Here is a 22,600-nt window from a genome sequence, read left to right on the forward strand (position 1 = left end):
AAATTCAAGTATGTTATAACTGTCCACTACGAAGTGAGCTTCTTCTCTATGAATTAGGGAGGGAGATTTTAGGTTAGGAGTTCACCTTACTAGGCAAGTGCTAGTTGGGTTCATTACTAATTATATTCAGGGATCCTTACTTTATTATCGTTGGTAAATAAAGAAAGGATCCGTGTCTCCAAGACTTAAGTGTAGTGCAGTCTCTATAGACTAAGGTTTTAGGGTTGTCAAAAGAAAACAATAAAATATTTTTCTATTAAATAGGTATATATTAAATTTAATTGCACCTATAACATCGAAATTACGCGGTTTCCCTAACCACTAACATTATTGTCAGAAAAAAAATAGCAAGGCTTCAAATATTTCTAAATAAGACTATTTAAGCAACATATACAAAAAGTATTGTAACCAAAATAATATATAAACTTCATTTTTTATACAAAATAAATTCCCAAAAATATGAAATACGTTGAAATATAGGACTTTAATTCGAATGATTTTTTATTCGAGAATTTTAGCATCTTTATTCCATAAAAATCAACGATTTCAAGTTAAACAACAAAGTTATGAGGAAAAAATAATAGTCTTTGGCTCAGAAGTATAGAAAGATTTGATCTTGTAGCACCATCTAGACGACGTACCCCCAGTTTCTGATGTACATTTAGCGGTAGTTTATCTATTCAATGGTGTTTATACTCATAAAACCATGACAGTTTGAATACACAAACTACCGCTAAATGTACCTCAGAAACCGGGCAGTAGAAAAAGAATAAAAAAATAATAATAAACAAAAATCAACAAATTTTAAACAAAGCGAAGCAAAAACGAAGGCTCTTTAAAAACAAAATAATAATAATACAAAGCAAGAATTGCAAACTTTGACTTTATTTTGCAAATTGACAAATTCGCTTCGACGTTTGACAATTTGTAATTTTTGTATTCGCACTTATTTAGTGTAATGTGAAGCCAAAACAGTTTTTTTAGTTATAACATTTTATTAACTAACTTTTGCATACAAGATTGAATTGTTTCGCGTGCCTAGGCTTAGTGATCAGGTTCTTAAATATAGTACATTTATATATAATTTGTATACAATTAAATAAAAACAGTTATAAACGGGACGGAGTAGAGTGAAAAATATGATGACGTCTACACACAATAGCAAAGTTATAATATTATTAAAAGTGTTGTAAAAACGTTTATATAAACAGTTTTGTATAATTATATATTATTATTATGCTTGTATATTCACTTAATATAATAATTGTTACATTTTTAGCTAGTCCTTTAGAATATGATTATAAAAATATATATTTTGTATAATAATTGACACGTTACAATTGATATTATATTATTATACTATAGGGTATATATTTCAGTGTGTAGATGTCATTCTCTTACATTCATAATTACATTGTAGGATTCAATCTGGTAACTATATGTTTCATGACCCGTTTTACAATGATTGCCAGCCCTAACAGACTTAGCTATAAAACCATGTTCAAAAATATCATTTTTTATTTTTTAATCGCTAACATTAGGGCTGAGAGTCAAAGTTGATGTGCACTTTTTAAATTAAAATAATATAAAATCTGTTTTAAGCAGCCTATAACCCGTGCTTGTAGCTACCGTAAAACAAAATTAAGTAGCACATAACATTTACATCAATAAGTATTTTTATCATAAATAACTCCTTGTACTTCCCATCTGGCGACGCCATTTTAGATCATGATTTTATCATTTAAAAACGTAAACATCACTTAAACTTAAAAGTAAGTAGACAAGAAAAAATATCTAACAAAAAAAAAAGTTAAAGGTACTTTAATAGGAATAAAAATTTTAGACTCAACAAAATAATATTAACCCATAGAAACATTAACCTATTCGCTTAGCGCTAGTCTAAAGTAGAAATTATTTACACATTAAATATTATAAAGAAAAATAGATGTTTTTCTCAACAATCAATAAAATTTATGACATCAGAACAGGCAAACACAACAGACGATTAATTTTCAAGGATTAAGCTACCACAAAGCGTTTGCCTCTTCTACCCAAGGAGTTACGAAAAACAATTATATCTAACATTTTTATATATCAAAATTATATACAACCAATTTACATTAAAGTATCGATATTATTCTATATATTACAATATACTAAAGTACGTTAACGAAGAGTTAAACATCAGTTTAAGATTACTGTCTTCAAAAATCTGATCAGTCATTGAATGAGTTTTTTTGATGTACGTTGAGTGATTATGATGCCAAAATTGTCGCGTTGTGATCGACTCTAGCTGTGCTTAGGAATCGTTCCAAAGTTAATACAATCGAGTCCAGGACCATTACAAAAAAAACTTGACTATTTCTCGCAAATATTACAAACTAGGCATTCAAATTGACAGAATGTATGCAAAATCTATCAAAATATGCCCATAATTGACGTTTATCTGCAGAAACCAAAACGAGCTGTCAGCAATCCCAAGGTTTTGGTTACTTTATGCCAAGATTGACGTACAAAAATGACCAAATTAATCAATAATTGTTCCCGCCACTTTTTTGCAATAATTTTGAAACGATTAATGAGTTGTCGTATTAAGAAAAGTCGATGACAAATGATGAAGTATCATGATAAATGAATTGACGAAATTATATGTACAGCCTTTATTCAAACTTAGACTTTATTGTTATAATTTTAGAGTACATTTTCGAGACAACAATGGCAGTGATCGTGTGAGCTAAGCGGGTCCTTACCTTCGTTTGAGATCACTTCTTTACGGCCAGGACACGCTTGTAACATCAGATAATAGGTATTACACGTAAGACTATTAAAAACACGTAATCACATAGATTTTATTATTTAAAAATAAATAAACTTAAAATTTAATTTGTGTGACAACCCTTGTCACAAGCACTAGTGATGTGCGTTAAAAAAATGGGATTTAGAATAAATTAGTTAAAACATTTTATTCGAAATAAAAATTGGAATAGTCGAATTAAATAATTTTAATTTTAACACGATTACGTGTTCAGTTGCCTAACTATGTAACTGGTTTAATAACATGCATCTATGTTTGTTACGTGTTCTCATTCTTACGTCATTTAGCTTAAAATCTAAACTATCCGTGTATATTTATATAAAATTAAACTGTATAAAATCACATAGTAATTCCGCTAACTAAACTTACTAATAGAGGCGTCACGATATTTTTTTTGTTAAGTTTAGTTAATGCACAGTTATCACACGAACTCCCGAATGCCGGATTTTTACTCCATCTGTAACAAATAAAAAGAAAACATTAGAATCGTGTCAATATTCTTCTTGAGATAGTTGCATAAATCATCAATTAAACTTATGAGCATAATTTTAATATTCTTATATCACATACATAAGTAATACAATAATACAAGTTAAAAGATTTTTAAATCGAATGTTTTCGAAACTAATTGTAAAAAAAAACAATCAACAAATTAATTTGTGCAATAACCACAGTCCAACAAAATTTAATACAATGTGTAAAACCATACAAGACATGAGAGCAATCATCATTGATGTAAAGAAAAAAAGAATTACGAAACCATAGGGTCTTCTTAACAAAAGATACTATGGCCCACCGACATCTGTCCGGACTGAAAGGCAGTAAAACCTGTTACTACGCTTTCCGTTCATTAAGACGTAATAAGTCATATAATGTGAGAGAATTATTTACATAATAAAAACACTATTATAAAACAGACGACCTCATTTTTAACAATAAATTGACACCATTTACGCCCTTCTAAAAAGAATTCAACCATGTGTTCTTCAATACAAAAGAGGCAATCTGAACAATTTTATTCGAAACCACCGTCTGGATAATATGCTCTCCTGGTATTTATTCCTTGACACACGTGCATAATACTACTGTAACATTTTTGAATGAAAAGACCCTATGTATTATGTATTATATAATATTGATGCTAACGGGGTCGAGGATTTCGTTCCCTTTTAAAAGATTTTTTTGGTATAAATAATTGTACTAAACGGAATGGTTAAGTTAAGTTCCTAATCCTAGTAAAGGATCCTAATATTATGAATGCGGAAGTTAATAAGTAAGTATCGATGCATGTTTATTTATTACTCGTTCACATAAAAGTACTGGTCGGATTTAAATTAAATTTTGTACACTTATTTCTTATAACCTGGATTAACACATAGGACACTATTCACCCCGGGAATTCTTTTCTCGGGAAGTCGCGGGCATAATACAGTCTTCAATATCTACACAACTTTCGATCTTCTGACCAAGCTAAAACGGTTTCATGGTCTTACAAGTGTGCCGAGTGTTGCATCACTGCGGAAGCTTGCGACCGACTTTCACGGCTTATGTAACGCCAAAATTTTGCTTACGTAATGCCCTCGAGACCCAATGTCCCACTGGATTACATCACTAGTAATTTTGAAGTTGAATGTTATAGAAAGTGTGCCGTGTGAAATGTCAACGCTAATAAGCGGTCTATTCAATGGCATGGTTTGATTATTTTTGATATAAATACCTTATTAAATTATATTGACCTGAATATTAAATTAAAATTACTATTTTGCGTGATTTTTGCATTCAATTTTGTGGTCAACTTATTTTTTGCACTCTTCGTTAGATAATCGTATAGAAATTTTATACCGAGGGAGAAAATATTTCCATAGTTAACTTGATAGCCGGCTACTATGTTATAAAATAGATTTTAAGTAATTCTATGTGATAGTTATGTGATTGTTTCCAAAACATTTTAATATTCTAAATAGTGTAATTTACAATACATCTGAAAAATAACATTCGTATTTTATATACAAAATCATGTGAAGACAATATTTTATTAGTAATTTAAAACCTAATAAATCCCTAATAGTTCATGAAACTTTATAATACATTTAATGATTATTATTTTACTTCTAAATAAGTTTCGCAATTTTCGAGTAATGCACTAACAAACAGACCTATAGTAAAATAATAATGATTTTAACCTTTAGCGCAATACATTAAAAACAAAACAATTCTAATAAATTACTTTAACTAAATTGTCTTAGCTAATTTAACTTAGTGCTATAACAAAAATAGGGACCAAGGCTTACAACATTTTATAACAATTTATTATTTTTTGTCTCACTCACTCTTATAACATAAAAGGAGAGGAAAAGAGACAAAGTATCGATTAGGCAGACATAAACAAAACAAAATCCAGTTTTTTCAATACTTTTCTTTCTGTCAAACTACGAATCTCCCTCAAAAGTACTAGGCGAACATAAAAGCGAGAATGTCACTCGATCATAAAAAGATTAAAGTACTCGTGGTTACTATCGGATCCCGCGGGCGTGCCGAGTGCATTACCCGATGCGTTTCGGGTACAGGTCGTTGACCCTTGCTGTGTGATTTTTTTATGATAGCTTGGTAGTATGACCTCGGAAGCAGATTGTCGAAAGTTTTTTTTTAAGTTGATTATTAGTTTTTTAGACGATGTTCTTTTTAACTTGGTATGTTAATGTTAGTTTGTTTGGTAGAGCGTTACTTGGAAAGTGCTTGGTTGATTTTAGTGAGAATTTAGTTCTTAGTGACTAAATTTACGAACTTTGGTATATGTTTCTGATTTTACGCTGCAAGGAAAATTTGGTTGAACATAATATCTGTTTCCTATAGTTTTTACTTATTTTTTGCGAAAGATATTTTCCCAGAATGTTTAGCTATTTAGCTACCAAAATTTCATCTTAATCGGTCCAGTAGTTTCGCCGTAAAAGCATAAACAAACAGTAGAGTTATATTTGCATTCACAATAAGTATGAATAACCCTTCATATAAGAGCCCTTCACTATTTTTTGTTTAATATATTACTTTATAGAACTACTTATAATTCTGTCGGTGACATAAAAAGAAAACCGAGATGGTATCTTCTATTTGACATTCAGTACAAGTTGTTTGGATGAAATAGATTACATACAAACATACATGTATGTATGGGATTAGTGTCAAACTGTTATGGGACTTTGAAAAAATGTTTAAATAAAAATACTTATGAGAAATAAATAAGGCATGATTTTATGTATGTTCCTATTTAACACGTTTTAATTTTCTTCATCTTAATATTACTTCTATAACTCTATATACATACATACATACCTATATAAAAGACTCTACATTTACTCTACTATTTAAAATATCGCCTCTACTTAAGTTCTACCATACTCCAAACGTAATAATCTTTATTCTACTGCTTTCCTCCAAACGAAAAAACAGCGTGATAATACAATTACTTTTACCGAAAACACAGAGCTGACATCAATAGATTATACAATTGTACGTTGACAATGTACCGGCGCCATTTCTATGTCAATGCATTCAACTGGTACAATACATTAAACTATGTATACACAAATGTAGAAAAGAGAATTTTATATTTTGAAATTGAGAAAATACTATTTTTAGTTTGTTTTTTTGACTTACGGATGAACGGATGTACATTATATTAATCACTACATAGTATAAAGCAAAGTCGCTTCCCACGTCTGTGCCTATGTCTGTGTGTATGTATGTTTAGATCTTTAAAACTACCCAACGATTTTTGATGCGGTTTTCTTTATAGATAAGGTCGATTTAAAAGGAAGGTTTACGTGAATAACTTTTAAAGGTTTTTGTAAACTAACTGTCTAAACCGGACTAAGCAGGGGCGGGGGAATATTGATAATTATTAACATTTTTAATCCGCACAATTAGTAGTACAGATTTTGTTAAACGTGATACTTCTTATTTAAAAAAGTTGCTATAAATATAATTACGATATTATACATTGTATGAATTTTCGCTTGATTTGTACCAAGTTCCAGGCCAAAATAAAACCCTCTTCACTCATTTGAGGTCAGCGGTTATAAACACGACGGTTTTAAGTACAGAACGTGTAACAAACTAATTCTAACCAAATACATAGTAACATTCGTAACTCAACCTACTTACTCATACATGCACTATAAAATATAACGCCAATTATACAACGTGGCATTGGCATAACATTTCCTATGCAACGCGACGCACTATGACGTCACGCAGTCCTATGTGGGCCAAATTAATAAAAAAATAAGCCACACCTCCCGACGCATACGCGTGCTATGGTGTTTAGTGAAAGTTAGCCGGTAGTTCTATGCCGGCACGAGTAGATATGAGTGGTTAATATTTTGGGTAGATGGCCTTATGTAATGTGATTTTGTATGATTTAAAACTGTTTTTCGGTCAATGTATGCCCTTTTTGTGGTAATATTTCTGTTTAATTTTTTATTGTTCTTGCGTCTCTGCTTACCTATATGGGGAAAATGCGTGATGTTTGTTTTTATTTGGTACGACCAATATGCTACTGAATATTAAATAAAATATATTTTAACGATTCATAGGTAAAATGAAATAAATATTTAAGACCAAGAACTGGTACATTGCTAGGTATCAAATTTATAACTGGCTGTAAATTCACTGTAATAAAAGCAATCAAAAGAATAATTTTAACCACTATTTTGATAATAATTTACTTGGAATCTTTATGTATTTGTTCAATATGTTTAGGTACATCCCCTAAACATTGATAAGTACTAGATATAATTCCATGAAAATGCTCTACATAAAACAATGAATTACAACTAATAAAATAGGTCCATATTTATAAATATTTACTATCAGAAAAAGGCATATTTTAACATACATCAAATGACTCATGAATAAACAAATTTCACACGTGTCGACCGAAATAGAACTGATTATATGATAACAAGTTATTTTCGTAGTTTTTATGAATGAGTAAAATCGTATCGCGAATTTCATTGATAAAATCTAGACAATTGTAAATTGATAACTATGTTATTTCCCTACGGAAGTGATAAGAATGTTTTTTCAGTCTAGCCTTTCTTCTTTTGTTGGAGTCGGCTTCCCGTCTCACCAGATGCAGCTGAATACTAGTGTTTTATATGGAGCGACTGCCTATCGGACCTTCACAACCCAGTTACCTGAGTAGGAAGATTGGTTGTCAGAATTGCAAGCTTCTTATTATAGGTAACATCTGCTAAAGATCTTTGAAAATAACAGCCGGGACTCATTATTTAAAGTGTATTTACGTATTATAACTTTGGAAAAATATTTAAGTCTTGTAACCTTAATTAAAGTCTGATAGATGGAATTTACCATTGTTTTTTCCTCTGAAAGAATTTCACAATAAATTCATGATTTTCCTTTAAAATAACTTGTTAACAGTTTGTCTTGAAAACAAACAAGCATTTTTCTACTAATATCATTGATAAACTGATAAGTACATGAGTAATAACTTTTCTCATGGAATGCTTCGATAAGAGAGACAATTGATTGTCAATACTTTAATGATTACGCAGAAGAATTAAGGGTCTGTTTGAGACAGGAAAATCTTTTGTCTTTTTTCTATTTTTGGTGTACCAGAAAGAAAAGCAAGCTGTTATCGCCTGGTATGTTATTTGAAAACTGAAGTGGTATTTAGGAGATGTATTTACATTTACAGATACCAGGAATATATAACAAAGAGTAGGTAGTTTATTTCCCTGTTATGAGAGTCTACCGAACGTTATTAGTTGTCCATTAAAATATAGTGCTTCATTGTAACAATTTTGGATTAAAAAGCAATATTTTGACTGATTTAAAGTTTAAAATCTGAATCAATTTGATTTCTTTCAAAATATTCTAAAGCTATCTTTTCCAACGATAAATTATCACCAAAATTATAATTAATTGCTTAAAATGGCAATACAATATCAGCTATTATCATGACAACAAAAAACTGCCACAAAAAATGGTAAGGTAGGTAGGTACATTGCTATTTAACTACCAGGTACTCATAAGCGGTGAGATGCTATCTACAAACACTATCCAAAAGTTCATCAATCAAGTTTTAACTCTTACAAAGTTATAAACGCCTAGTACTTGACATTCAACAAGACCAAGACTTTCGCTTTCTTTTGCACTCTTGTTTTATGAACTCCTGGTACTTTCAATAGCCTACTGTTATGTGACCTCAAATAAACTGTAAACAAACTGAAATGAAAATGTGTGTGAGTTTTTTTGATACATATTTTTATTTGTATGCTAATTTTATTTCAGCAGTCGTAAATACTGTATTTCAGAGGGTCGGCCAGCCCATATTCAACTTGGCAAATTGAAAACGCAATTTTCTCTAACTATCAACTTTAAATTGAAACAATACAGGCATTATTTTTTTTATCCACTATAATTGAAAAGAAACAAAAGACAAAATTATCTTTAGGTACCTAATATGCTGCTTTTACACAACTTTTGCTCTACTGGGCATCTAAAATGTTGCTTTTTTTATCTATAACAGTTTTTCTATCGATGGGTGCAAAGAATATTGCTTTTTATCTATTTTCGTTAGCTGCGGAACCCGAATTGTATCGGCGATCTATCAGATATCATGTTTGTTTGTTTGTCCATCGTTTTTGATAAGAATGTGTGTCATTATTATCACTGGCTGGCCTAAATTCTATTGAATGAGTGCGCACTTAACTCTAGTTTTCTAGTTCAAGTGGATTCTTTTACTGAAGTATCTGTAACTGTAGTAAGAGTAGTAAGCTAGGTTTTGTCCACGGCTTTACTTGCTTAACCCTTTTCTTTTTTTACAGCTAGTTCCGACGCGATATCTAATCTTAGAATAGGGTAACTTAGTTCATACAAAAATACTTTGAAATTGACCAGTTTATTTCTATCCGTTTGTTTTAATTATTCACTATTAAATGCTTTCTATAAACCATATAACAACATTAGCAAAAAATGTTAAGTATTCTTTAAATGAGAAATATGATAACTTATATTATTTTACGTTACTCCAAATCTATCTAATGTTGTCCAGCAGTGGACCAAACAAACTAACAAAAACTTCAATATGAAACATAGTTTAACATTGTCCTACTTAAAAACGCCAAGAGCGAAAGTTAGTCATCGTACTAATTAAGTGATAATTGTATCACTTACACGTTTTACACGTAAACAACACTGTTTGAAATCAGTATTGTGGTATTTTCATTCTTAAGATAACTGATTATCCTTTATACAAAGATTTTCCTACGTCAATTCAACATCAATGATAGTGTTCAATATTTCTTTGAAAGATAAACTAATTATAAAAAAATATGCAGCTATTTTTTGTGCAAAAAAAATCTTAATTGCTTACTAAAGTAAATAAAATTTGACTTTAGGCATGGTATCAAAATACATGGGTGAATACGCAGTCCTCAACTACACGAAAAAAGTTTAAGTTTTAGGAAATCATTAGCACTACACTTTGAAATACTAAGCAAAATATTTTGAACTAGAAAATACCATTTATATTGCCCTATTTCAATGTAGATTCATCTAATTTAAAATAACATTATCTCTACTTTCAAGCTCAGAACAAAATTTTTAGCTAACAACTCCTTTCCTACCCTCCTTTGGTACCCATAACTTAACAATACCACACAATGTTTAATGATTCAGGCCTATTATTATAATTGTCGTTTGACAGACTACTTGATAAGAAACAGGAACTGATATGAGTTGTAGTGTAATTTCAATGACACGCCAATCAAATAGATTCGGGACATGTGCTCTGCCCTTATTTAGGATGGGACTAGTTGCTAATTAATTATTTACTATTTTTTATAAAAAAAATAGTTTTTACGTGCCGATAAGCGGCCACCAATCTTTGAAAGTACGCAGTAAGGTTGCTTAACGTATAAGATCGTTTATGGATCCGCTAAGCTAGCTACGATCGTCTAAAAACAGCATTTATGCTTCTTATTCAAATGGTCGAAAGATCTAACAAACTTATGACATCTCCAAGTTATGTGTGTATTAGAATGATTTACTTGCTAAAAAAGATCTTGGGAAAATCTAGCATGTCTAAGAGCTCTTCAAATAGTTTTTATAGGAATGCAAAGTCCCTTACACCATACTTAGTCAGCATTATGGCCCCGCAGCATTATTTCCTTACCACAAAACGCGGACATGTTTTAATCAAATAGGATACACGTTAATTTGTTGCTCTAAAGTTCACTGACCCCATTCATCTATTCCCTAAACATTCCCATTTACTAATTCAAAGTTCCATTAAACTCTAGAAAACGAAGGAAGAAAACAACAACTCAAAATGGCGTCCTATCGATCCGAAATGTTTTCCGTTTCGCAAAATTACAAAAAACAAGGCAACATTGCGAAATTTGGCAAAACATTTGTTCACGTGGTGGCCACGCCGGCTATAGAAATGTGGAGAAGTCTTGGGAAAAAGGGACAATGTAAGAAATTGTCACGCGGACCTCGGCGAGGACTTTTAATTAGTTTTACTTCCTGATTTGCGATGACATCACTTGTTTCTATGCATAGATCTCCTTTTTAGATATGTTACCCTGGTATTTGCAGGCTTTTATTTGCGTTTAAAATAATACTGAAATTTATTTATAAGTCGGCAAATATTTGCGAAGTTTTCCAAAAGAGAGTTATTGTAAACGCGATAGAACGCAAACATATAATTTTGTCGATACTGAATGTCTATTTGAAAGTAGAATTGGGTATTTAAAGTAAGATATGATAAAGTAAATAAAATAATAATAATGCTTTAAATTTAAAGTGATTTTAAGATTTCGTAGTTACAAAAATCGTTATCAATATAAAAGCAGAACAGAAATACATGAGTACAATACATTATGTATACGGTAAGAAGGGTAAAAATTTTGCAAGGAGCAACTTTTTAAGTTGGATTGTGGAGTTGTGTACCTACATCCACTATTAATTTTTCTATGGCCATAAAAACAGACCATTTGTCAGTACATACATACTTTTACTTGCAAATGCTGTTATCTAGTTCATGGTGTTTGTTCACTTCTAAGTTAAATTTCAGTTAATATACATAGGTGTAATCTGTTTTTCTATATTAAAAATAAGAAAATAAAATCAACTTATATAAATCTCAAACATTTGACCTAAAACAAAAACTTAGCACGTTTAGACATACACAATACGCGAAAAAGCCTCAACTAAACCAATTATAACTTCGTCAAACAAATATTTTGTGGTGAACATTAACGAATGTTACTTTGAAACTCCTGAAGCCATGAAAGGGTTTTTCTTTTCCGAGTTTTCACGTATTTGTAAAGAATGATCACGTTGTAGCTCGGTCTGTGGAGACACGTTGTGCCGTACCGCGCTAAATACATACAAGTGCTCCGATATTTGTAACTTGATTATTAAGATATTATGGAAGTTACGAAATGCTATTGTGCTTTTTTAGTTTAGTATATTTTTGAGAGAGGGAAACTATTTTAGTCTTGTGCTTAAAATAATTCGATTTCGATTTTGCAGTTTTTACAGAGCTTTGCAAAAACCAGTGACATATTTAAATACGTATTTTGTACGTGTTTGTTACTGATATACGTATTTTTTATCTGGACTCTATTATTTTTCTTTTTAATTTGATAAAAGGAACTTAATTAATAAACTAAATATGGGACTTGTAAACTTTCAGGTACTCTTGTTTTTCTTTTATTGTCATTTTGTTTTTGTGTTTTGTTGTTGTACATCAATCAACAATAGTTTTTTTACAAAATCACAGAAAATTGTTAGTTTTGTAATTTCTTGATTGTATGTTTTTCATACTTCTTTGTAGCCTATTTTTGGCTTTAAAAGTTCATAATTTAATTTTTATATGACAGTTTGGAAAACAGTCTCGATTACTTTAATAACTGTCAATCAAGTGACATAGTTTTGTTGAATATTAGAGAATTTAGCAATTAATAGACTATCTCTCTCATTATATTAATTTATAACAATCGCTCCAAATTGCTCAAAAAACGTTTTTTAATTTTGACAATCATTCAACATCCTTAAAAAAAACCTACGCATATTTCTCCCACTACCAGGCGCGCAGAGGACAAAAGAGTTGACTGATAGATACACAAGCGAATACACGTCACAGATTTCCCCGGACATCGCCGAAAACTTTCCAACCGCGCCGCTCCTGCGCCACCGGTGTTATGCAATAACTGAACCATGACAGTTTTTTAAAATTGAATTTGTATGGGCGTAGATAATGACCTGTATTGTTTTATTATACCTTGGTATAGTATAAATTGAAACAAAAAAAAAGCCAAAAAAAGAAAACTATTAGCGTTAACTTTTGGATCGACTCGCAAAAAAATAAGAAACAAATTAAAATCTTGATAATTCTAAGAATATACCGACAAACTTGGGACTTGAGGGCTTTAGAATGTGAATTTATACTGCCTAATTAGCTCTTTAGGGGTCAGGAGAACCTTTATTAACAAAAGATAAAAACAGCGATAATTATTAGTGTATTGCGCAGGTACTGTCTACCGAATTGTGTCGGTTGCGAAATGAACTACTTTTTCTAATACGTCTAATCGATTAAATAAATAAATTTAATCAAACATATCGTAAAACAATCAAATCAAAACAAATAAACTCGACGCATTCACCAGGATGACATAAGTCGTCCGTCGATCGTTTGACACACATTCTATTGCGTTGCGCAAACGGCGCGCGGCGGCGTCTGGCACCAACCGTCGGCCCTGTACGTTCTGCTTAGCAAGTTTTGTAAGTAATCGGATGTCTGGTGGATTCTAGAATCTAAATTGGCCGTAAAATGCGGCGATAGTTTTGTAAAAAAGAAAATAATTACACTCACGTTTTCTGAAATATTTTTGTTGGACACTTATAGTCCAATTTTGATCACATGGAAAAGCATATAGCCGTAGACTAGTGCAATTAAGAAGTTTTTTTTATTATGTACATTTTAACTGCCATTGTTTTTCACAATCCGTGTCAAACAATTAAATTATACCACATAAAGCTATAAAACATTTAAAACTGGTTAATTTAACAGTAATAAAGATTTAACGCCATGATTTCATACTACATAACGTCGTCCAAAAACACAAAAGGCATATTAACGAAAAAAAGTGAAAGTTGGTTTGAGGCTCACGCACACACGCACAGACACGCCCACATACGCACGTATACGCATAGCCTGTTAATCTCTCGGTACAGGGATCGTGAACCTTTTGACATTACGTTTTGGAACAAGTTTTGTATAGAAAAGGGCTTGGCAACTATCGATATTATAAATTGTTATACAATTTTGTTGAAGCTATTGAGTTGAGAATACAATGTATGCAATGAAATACATGAAAAATTGTTTATACAACGTCTCTTTATAAGTCGATTGATACTTTTAAATAGACGATTCGTAGTCGGGCTTTAACTGGCTACAAAGGACTTTATAAACTGAAGTAAGTGATTTTTAGAAGCGATATTTGTTATACTGGTCGTTGATCAACTCTTATTTTTTTTGTCGTAGCGTCAAAGTCATAATATTGCAAATTAAATGAGCCTAAGGTTTACAATCTCTGTAATAGTTGATTCATCGAGTGTAGGCAGTATATTTATTATGTCCACAAAGATATGCAAATGCGGTACATTTGAATTTGTATAATGAACTAAGATTATGTGAGAAATCGATTACAAAGTAAATATAATCCGGAAAAATCAGCTCAATCGTATTTGTTTTTCTAATATTTAATTGTTTATGTTAAATATTATTATTTTAATTAGTTAGTAATAATATTATTTTAAGGGATTTTAGGAGGAAAAACCTAGAAATATTATTTTTTTAACTTTGACTATTAAAACTACATAACCTTTTATTAACTTTTCCACAGCGTTTACTTTTCATTGGTACTTTTTACTTTGCTATAATTGAAATAAAAAATACTCTACCTCTAATATTATAAAAAACTACTATGTTCCATAGTTCTCGTAAGCTATAATATGTATTTGAATGAAGCAAAAAAAAAAATGTTAAGGATCGTACCAAGTGGTGTTCCCTAGCCTCTACCTACGGAAAAAAGGCGTCATTTTAAACGCAAAATAATATGTTTTGTTTGAATAAAAAGCTATAAAAAAGAAACTACTAATAAATAAAACGATATGTCGCGAAAGTAAGTCCCGTTATGTTTTGTGCGCCCACGCGCAATTTTTAATCGCTTCTATTCGCTTTGACTGCCTAATGCCGACCATAGCGCATGCAACTTGCGTATCACAGCACACGAAGAAAATTGGACATAGTTTTATAAAAAACTCTTTAAATCATATAATATTTATGTAATTTATTATGTCCAGTTTCGTGTACTCAAGGCCTTACCCCTCCCTCGTTCGGGAGAAGACCCTTGCTCAGGAGAGGGGTAGCCAGCCACAAGTAAAATAAATATGTGTTCTACTTCAAATAGTTTCAGCCGCCCAAAATGCCTATGATATGGCTTAACGCGTGTTATCCCAGTTGACTACTGAGACCGACTTTTAACTTGCTAGGGTCCACAGCTCAAGTAGTACAAATTAGAATTTAGCAAACGTTTTAAACTGACCTACCACAACATACAAGCACATACTCCGCTAAAATAATTATAATCAACCGAAATCATTTTGGAGGTAGAATTATGAATTTTAGACGGTTAACGGAATCTCTATGAAAATGCTTACTAATTGACTCACACATCAAACCTGGGATGTTGTGTTGGATTAATCATAAAAAAACGCCCTGTAATATCACTTTTAGCTATAGAAAGCGAAAAGCAAATAAATATTTTTTGTATATCATATAGCGCTCTTAGGTAAAGAGTACCAGGAAACCATGAACGAAAAAGAGTTATTTAAACTAGAAAGTGTGTACTCATTTGCAACAGTGACAGATAAGAGGATTCGTATATTTTCTTTTTTAATTTTATGCAACAATGTTTCGGTGATAATTTCTGTTAGGCTCACTTTAGTATTTTCATGACATACTTGTTTTTAGGTTAGAATAGCGGCACTTCGAATGGTGTTAACGTGTTCAATAAAATTATGTTTGACATGACAGTTGTTGATGTTTTTATTTCAAAATATAGGAAAATATTTACAAGACATAACTTGGAAAGAAGAGGATAAATAGTTCACTTAGAAACTATCTTTAAGACTCTGAAAATATTGACCTATGCTGTGGACAAGGAGTTCCCCAGGAATACAGCAGTTGCGCTAACTTCTTCTAAGATACCAGGGTGAAATAAGTCTAGAAGAGATGGAATAATGTTTCCCTAAAATTGAGATGTCCACTGTGTTCTTCCTAAGGTCTAGGTTTTTTAGTTTCTATATTCAAAATCCTGCCCAACTATTGTTCCATAAACGTGCAAACATAAAATAGTTAAAATCAACAAGTCAAACCGACGGAAGCCAATAAGTAGGGCACGAGAGGCGAAAATTTCAACTTTGACAGTCGAAAAAGTGACTTAACATTACAACGATAAGGTCCGGTTTTGTTCGGCTATTGAACAGCGGTGAAAACGAAAGTTGCCGTCAGACAACGTTTTGCACAAACGAATTTGAATACTAAATATTTCGATCCGGCATTAAAGAGTGCTCCTTTTCAAATAGGCCTTTTGACACCATGAAGTTTTTTCAATAGTTTTTCAAATAATTATTTTCTAAATTGTCCTTTTTGTCTTGGAGAAAATTCAAGGACAATGTATTTTTGTGACGTGTACATAACATATGTTTGTCATTGTCAATCGCGAAGAGAAATCCTATTGTCAATGGTTAAGTATTGTCATTTTGATCTACGCACTTTTAGCTAAAGTCGGTCTAGGGTTTTTTACTAAGCTCTCTTCTAATGAACAGCTTTAAAATAAGGGTTGAAATAACTAATTGAAAAGACTATTTTCATGTGTGATTCTTGAGCAAAAACTAGCTTTATGAAAATTGCGCACACGTCGGCCTAACACACGTCTAAGCTCTCGATCTCTACAAAGCCTATATAAAGCTCTCTACGATTCATGACAGCCTGGTACCTCAAAGCCAAATATAACATTAACATTTATCACTTTCTCTGTCGTTTCATTCAAATTAGGTTGTTAATAAAAACGTTTGAAATATATGGATTCTGTTCAATTCATTATGTATATTTTTTCATACATTTTCAATACTTTTTTCAAACCTAACAAGGTTTATTTCCAGTTTATCCAGGTTTCAAAATACTATATACCTACTTCAAACAAACAAATAAAAACTGCTCATGTAATTTTCACTTGATAATTATTTTTTTCTTAATTTGGGACGAACCAAAAGTTCTAACTTTGTTTTCAGGAATAAGAACGACTCGATTAATGTTAATGTTCGAGTAAAGGTCAAATATTTGTCTAGTTTTTATAATAACTGCATCATAAACATATTGAAGTTAAGAAGGTATTTAGCCCAATTAGCCCATTATTGTAATTAGTAGTCGGCAATTCGTTTGACGTCACAGTGCGTCAATATTATTGCTAAGTAAGGATTAAATCGTAGCTGTACTAATATTATAACTACGATAGTGTGTTTTTTATCCGATTGCATACTAAACTGCTTGACTTTTTTGAGAATTTTTTATTTTTAAATAACTCCGTTAACGATAGAATACTACATTCTTTCTTATCAAAAGTAACCATTATTTACCCTAAAAATACACACACCTATATGAAAATTAAAAGTAATATAAAATTGTAATATAGATAAGTACTCTACTTAGCTAGATGAAGCAATGACAGAAGGTGTTCCTTGTGTATGAGAAAACATGCAGTGCTGCAAATATGATGAGATGAATCTATGATAAAAATGGCAGAGTAAGACTGGTGTGATCTGGCGGTCAGTATCCTTTCCACCTAGTGATAAATGTGCTAAGAGCGGAACAACACTACAGCAAAATTTGAATGTTTTGAAGTTATTTATTTAGAACTTTATATACAGAGCTGTATAAAGGCGTACCTAATGCCAGGGGCATTTTTTCCCAGTCTACCTTAGGGTGATGCAGAAATTGTTGTGAAGGTGTTTAAGAGAGGAATGAGAGTGAGTTGAGAAAGGGTGTATATACTTGACGAATAAGCACCATTGCTAGTACAAAAGTCGTGTTAAAAACAAAATTACAGTATAAATTACTTTTTCATGGAATTTTCAGCTTTGGAAAAGCAACGTCCTGTATAGTTCCTACAGTATTTGAGAAGCACATATTTACGTACCCTCAAAAGAACTTAAGCTCAACTCAAGCACCAATATGTAATCAATACTCACGAAGACCTGTTAACCTCAATGATCGTATAGTAAGCGTGATTGACTATTACGTAAGACAAAGATGGCCTAGTGGTATTGACCGACCGACTAGCGCGTTCGATTCTAATTTGATGCAATACTTTTAAAATATTATGTATAAGAAAGGAAATAAATTGTAACCTTGCACAAGTGAAAACCTATTTAAAACAGTTTGTCTACGACAAACTGTTTTTTTATAACTTGAATATTAATTAAGAACACTTCTTTCTTTCATAAATATTAGGCTTTATAAAGTTAACTATAAGAATTAGAAAACACGCGGCAAATATCGTTTCGTTGCATCAAATAAGTGCAATTTACTAAAAATGAAAGGAAAATTCATTTCAGGATACTAGGACAGCATAAGAAGGAAGGAAGGAAGTTTAAAAACAGTTTATTCCCAATTTTCCGCTACCGAGTATTATCGCGTTAGGCCATTGCCATTTCGTAGATAATCGTTTTCGCAAATACTCACTTATCGTTTATATAACACCTGAATTATCTATGTAGGGTTAAGGCCGTATTTAGGAAGTAAAACAAGTTTTTGTTTACTTGATAATTTTCCAGTTGGAATTTGGAACAGTGTTATTTTTACTTTTATAATGCTAATTTTTTGTTTCGATGATGCAAATGTTTGTAGTAAGTGTACTAGGATAGCATGATTGTTCAAGAGGTATGTTTTACGGATAGCTGTTTACTCTCTTCTAATCGTGTTTTGTTATTGTTTATTTGAAAGAAAAACAAAACATACACCACATTTTTTTGTAATTAGTGGATGAATTTTCGTCATGCATAAACTCCATTGATTTTTCAAACTTTTACGATAAAATTAGAATAGTCGACTTCAATTCTCACTTTTATAATCCTTGAAGCTTGTATGACAATGTGACAAGCCCATATTGTAATCTAATCACATACAGCAACACATGGTCGCTGCGAAAGTGACAGTGTCTTCATTTGGTTCGCAAAGCGCGTACTACTCATACTTAAAACATTTATACTAATATTCAACCTTAATCCCTTGCAATAAGACCCAATATAAACAATGGGAAGCATGCGTGATTTTCATCACATCGTAAAATTGAAAAAATAAACAAACAAAAGTAGGTGAAGTCCTTTCACAAATTTGAATCTCGTGTCCTTGTCTCACATGGTAAGTTAGACAAGGATGTTTATTGTAATATGCGTTTTGAATATGTTGCATTTCCGAAGCAAAACAATTGAATCGCTACTTAATACAAGTCTAGAACAATTTTATTTCTTAACATAGTCTAAAATTGAAACTATGCACCAGGATTCTATAAGTTAAAAGTGGTAGCGCTATCGTAAGTGAACAACCGTTAGAAAACAATAGCGACCTGTCATAAACCCAAACACAATTAAAAAACGAGTTAGCACTTCAACGAATTTAAATAAAAAGTAGAACGTCTTGTTAATTCGTGCGCCTATTGTTGCTATAGAGATAACTCCTTGGCTCTAATGAGTGCCTAGTACTCCGACGCTTGTATTTTACATACAAAACGAAGTCGTGATCCGCAAAGCACTGCTAATAAATACTTCTATAGGATCTTTAACATTAGCGAAATATATTATAAACTTTCACTATGATTCAAAACTAAAAACGTGACCGTATTACGAAGATCACGTGTATAACGTAATACAAGTTTTGAAAAAACATTATGAGAGTGAAACACGTGAATGGAAATCTTAGTAATATTTAGTTTACTCTTCGACTTTCATAACATCCTGGTACTTTGATTCCAATGTACTAAGACTGACCTTACACAATTTCATTCACGTTGTTTTTAATATTAACCTAGATTTACATAATAAATTGTTAAAAGTAAAAGTTTTTATATTTGGCATGCTAACAAACTTGTTTCGGTTCGGTTCCCACACCGAGCAAAATTGTATTTTGCATAGTTGTTCCGGTTTTAGTATTGTATCCGTTTTGTACATATTTTCTAAAAGTGGTTTAGAATTTGGAATACCGTAACCAGTATATTTTTAACTGTAGCCAGTACTTTAAATTGCATAACATCATAACGAACTAGAAGTACAAAATCTTTGATAATCGACGTACGACCAAAAAAATAATTATTCTAAGTTACTTAACACTAAAATTGATTTCTATCCCATACTATACGAAAAAAGCTAACTACTAGAGTTGATTATCAATCTATCACTAGTTTCAACACGGCTTTGCAATAAGTCTATTAGGTACAGCTAATGATTTTGTCTGAACAACTTATTGGAGAAAATTTCTTGTCATCATTGCGTGAAAGATGAACTATGGAATATGTACAAAGGTTTATGAATGTGGATGATGCAAGTGGCTTACAGACTCAACCAAAATATAAGCAGAGATTTTTATTGTACTGCGCTACTGATACTGCATTTCCCAACATTTAAAACATAAACAAAGTTTAAAAAACTGAAAAACTTGTAGTTAACTTAGCCATAATCAATCTAAAATTATCACATAGAATCCCGTAATTTTCTCACAAAATGTCATTATTTATACTCCTAATATGATTCCTAGTAATTGGATAATTTTCAACTTAAAGCTTAACTCTAATTAATAACTGCAAGACCGAAGATGACACAAATTAGTTTAGCACAATCATTCATTTACTATAATTATGATGAATGAGTTACTACGACTTAATTAAGCAATATACTAATTATGATGACATTTCTGATGCAACTGAATCATCGTAAAAGTTGTCTAGTGATCGTTTTTTAGTATGAGAAACTTCAGAATAATGTGTAAATCTGCTCTTCAAGTTAGTAAAAGTAGTGCCCTCAATAAATCCATTGATCGTTTTTACAACCAAACACTTCACCCAACAAAAACGACACAGTACAATAAAATAATTGCGTAACGAACTCATAAAATAACAAAAAACCTTTTTCTCTTTACACCACGTGATTTACGGCTTTCCATGCTTACACGAAAATAAACACACACATATATCGCACACTGTTACAGATTTGAACTGCAGTGGACACACACATAGACGTCATGTATGAATAGACTCACCTATGGTCAGAGCGTGTGGTCCGGCGCTTGCGGTGCTCCGAGCTGCAGCATCGATCGGCACAGCTCCGTGATCTCCGGGTGGTTCAAGTTAATCAGATGCACGTACATCTGTTTGTGTAAGCTCAACTCTCCAGACACCGCCTCCAGCCTCTTTAGTAACACCTCTTTCTCCCTCAACAGCGTCTTCACCTTCTCCTCGACTTCCCGCGAACGCACTTTGGCTTTCTCACGAGATTTCCTCACGGCTATGTTGTTGCGTTCACGTCGCCTTCTGTACTCGTCTGTGCCTTTGTCTATCACTTTCCCTGAGGAACGTCGAGCCGGCGCCGGCTTGTGTTTGAGGAGAGGAGGAAGAAGAGGTGCCCCTAGAGGAGGCAGCGGTGTGAATCCTCCCCCGTAGGGTCCACTGACACCTACGGTCGGCTGAGGATTGTATTGGCCTGTATATTGCGCACATGTCACCGATCGTCGGTAGTCATGGGGCTCGGGAGGCTCCTCCTTTATGGGAGGTGCCTGCTCGTGCCCCTGGCTGGCCTGCACGGGAGCGAACGACGCCCCAGAGTGTACCGGCTGCGGCATGTACGCCAGCGTCGTCCGGTTGTACCTCGGCTGGGGAGACTTTCCACCAGGAAGTATCTCCTGGAAGAGAGCCATGCTCTCCTCGCTCCTGAATTGGTCCTCGATGAGGTGTTGCAAATCCAAACTAATTTCCTGTCCATTGAGCTCGTCTAGGTCTGGCGGCGGGAAAGCTTGACGTTTATCCTCGACTGCCTTCTTGAGGTCCGGTTGTGGTGGTGGCGGCGGGGCTGCCGCCGCGTCGTACATCTGTGGGGATTCCATACCGCCGCTCGGGCCTATCACGGGCCCAGCGGCGCTGGTAGCCCGTGCCTCCACTTCAAAGCACTGAGAAGCCGTCACTAAAGCACAACATGCACCGCGGGTAAATCCTGTGAGTGTGTGTGTGTCGCGTGTAGTCACGTGTCGGGGCGGAGCGGGCGATGGCGCGCGTGCGGGCGCTACGGCGGTCGAGCGCGTACTGCCGCGCCGCGCCGCCCGCGCACTACACGCAAGGTTGGCCGGAAGGAAGCGCTGAAGTTACGGCTGAAAGTTCGCCGGTAAAAGTTTGCGCGCCGCCTCCGCCCCACGATGTTTACCCTTTTAATTTATCAATGGGTGCGAAATTTTATTTTTAGATTTTTGTGTTTCTTTATTAGTTTTGTTTGAGAAAGGACTACTGTAGAGTTGGATGGCTTTTAAATTTGATTTGAATTCTGTATCAGTTTTTGAGTAAAAACATGTAAGTAGGTTATTATATTTATTGTGTGCTAGCATTTTTCACTATTAGAATTTTTTTTTTTAAATGCTTTTATCTATCAGTA

At 32.8% G+C, this 22,600-nt stretch overlaps 1 protein-coding gene across 1 annotated transcript; it reads right to left on the reverse strand.

Moving 5' to 3' along the window:
• Positions 1-246: 246 nt before the first annotated feature.
• On the reverse strand, positions 247-22,267 carry slbo (CCAAT enhancer binding protein alpha slow border cells). Its single transcript, XM_076129310.1, has 2 exons — positions 21,222-22,267; positions 247-3,272 (listed from the first exon to the last, which is right to left on the reverse strand). Exon 1 carries the CDS (start codon positions 22,059-22,061, stop codon positions 21,228-21,230), a length of 834 nt encoding a protein of 277 aa, XP_075985425.1. The 5' UTR covers positions 22,062-22,267; the 3' UTR covers positions 247-3,272; positions 21,222-21,227.
• Between the last annotated feature and the right edge of the window lie 333 nt (positions 22,268-22,600).

Source organism: Anticarsia gemmatalis, chromosome 22 (genome assembly GCF_050436995.1).
Source record: "Anticarsia gemmatalis isolate Benzon Research Colony breed Stoneville strain chromosome 22, ilAntGemm2 primary, whole genome shotgun sequence".
Taxonomy (NCBI): domain Eukaryota; kingdom Metazoa; phylum Arthropoda; class Insecta; order Lepidoptera; family Erebidae; genus Anticarsia; species Anticarsia gemmatalis.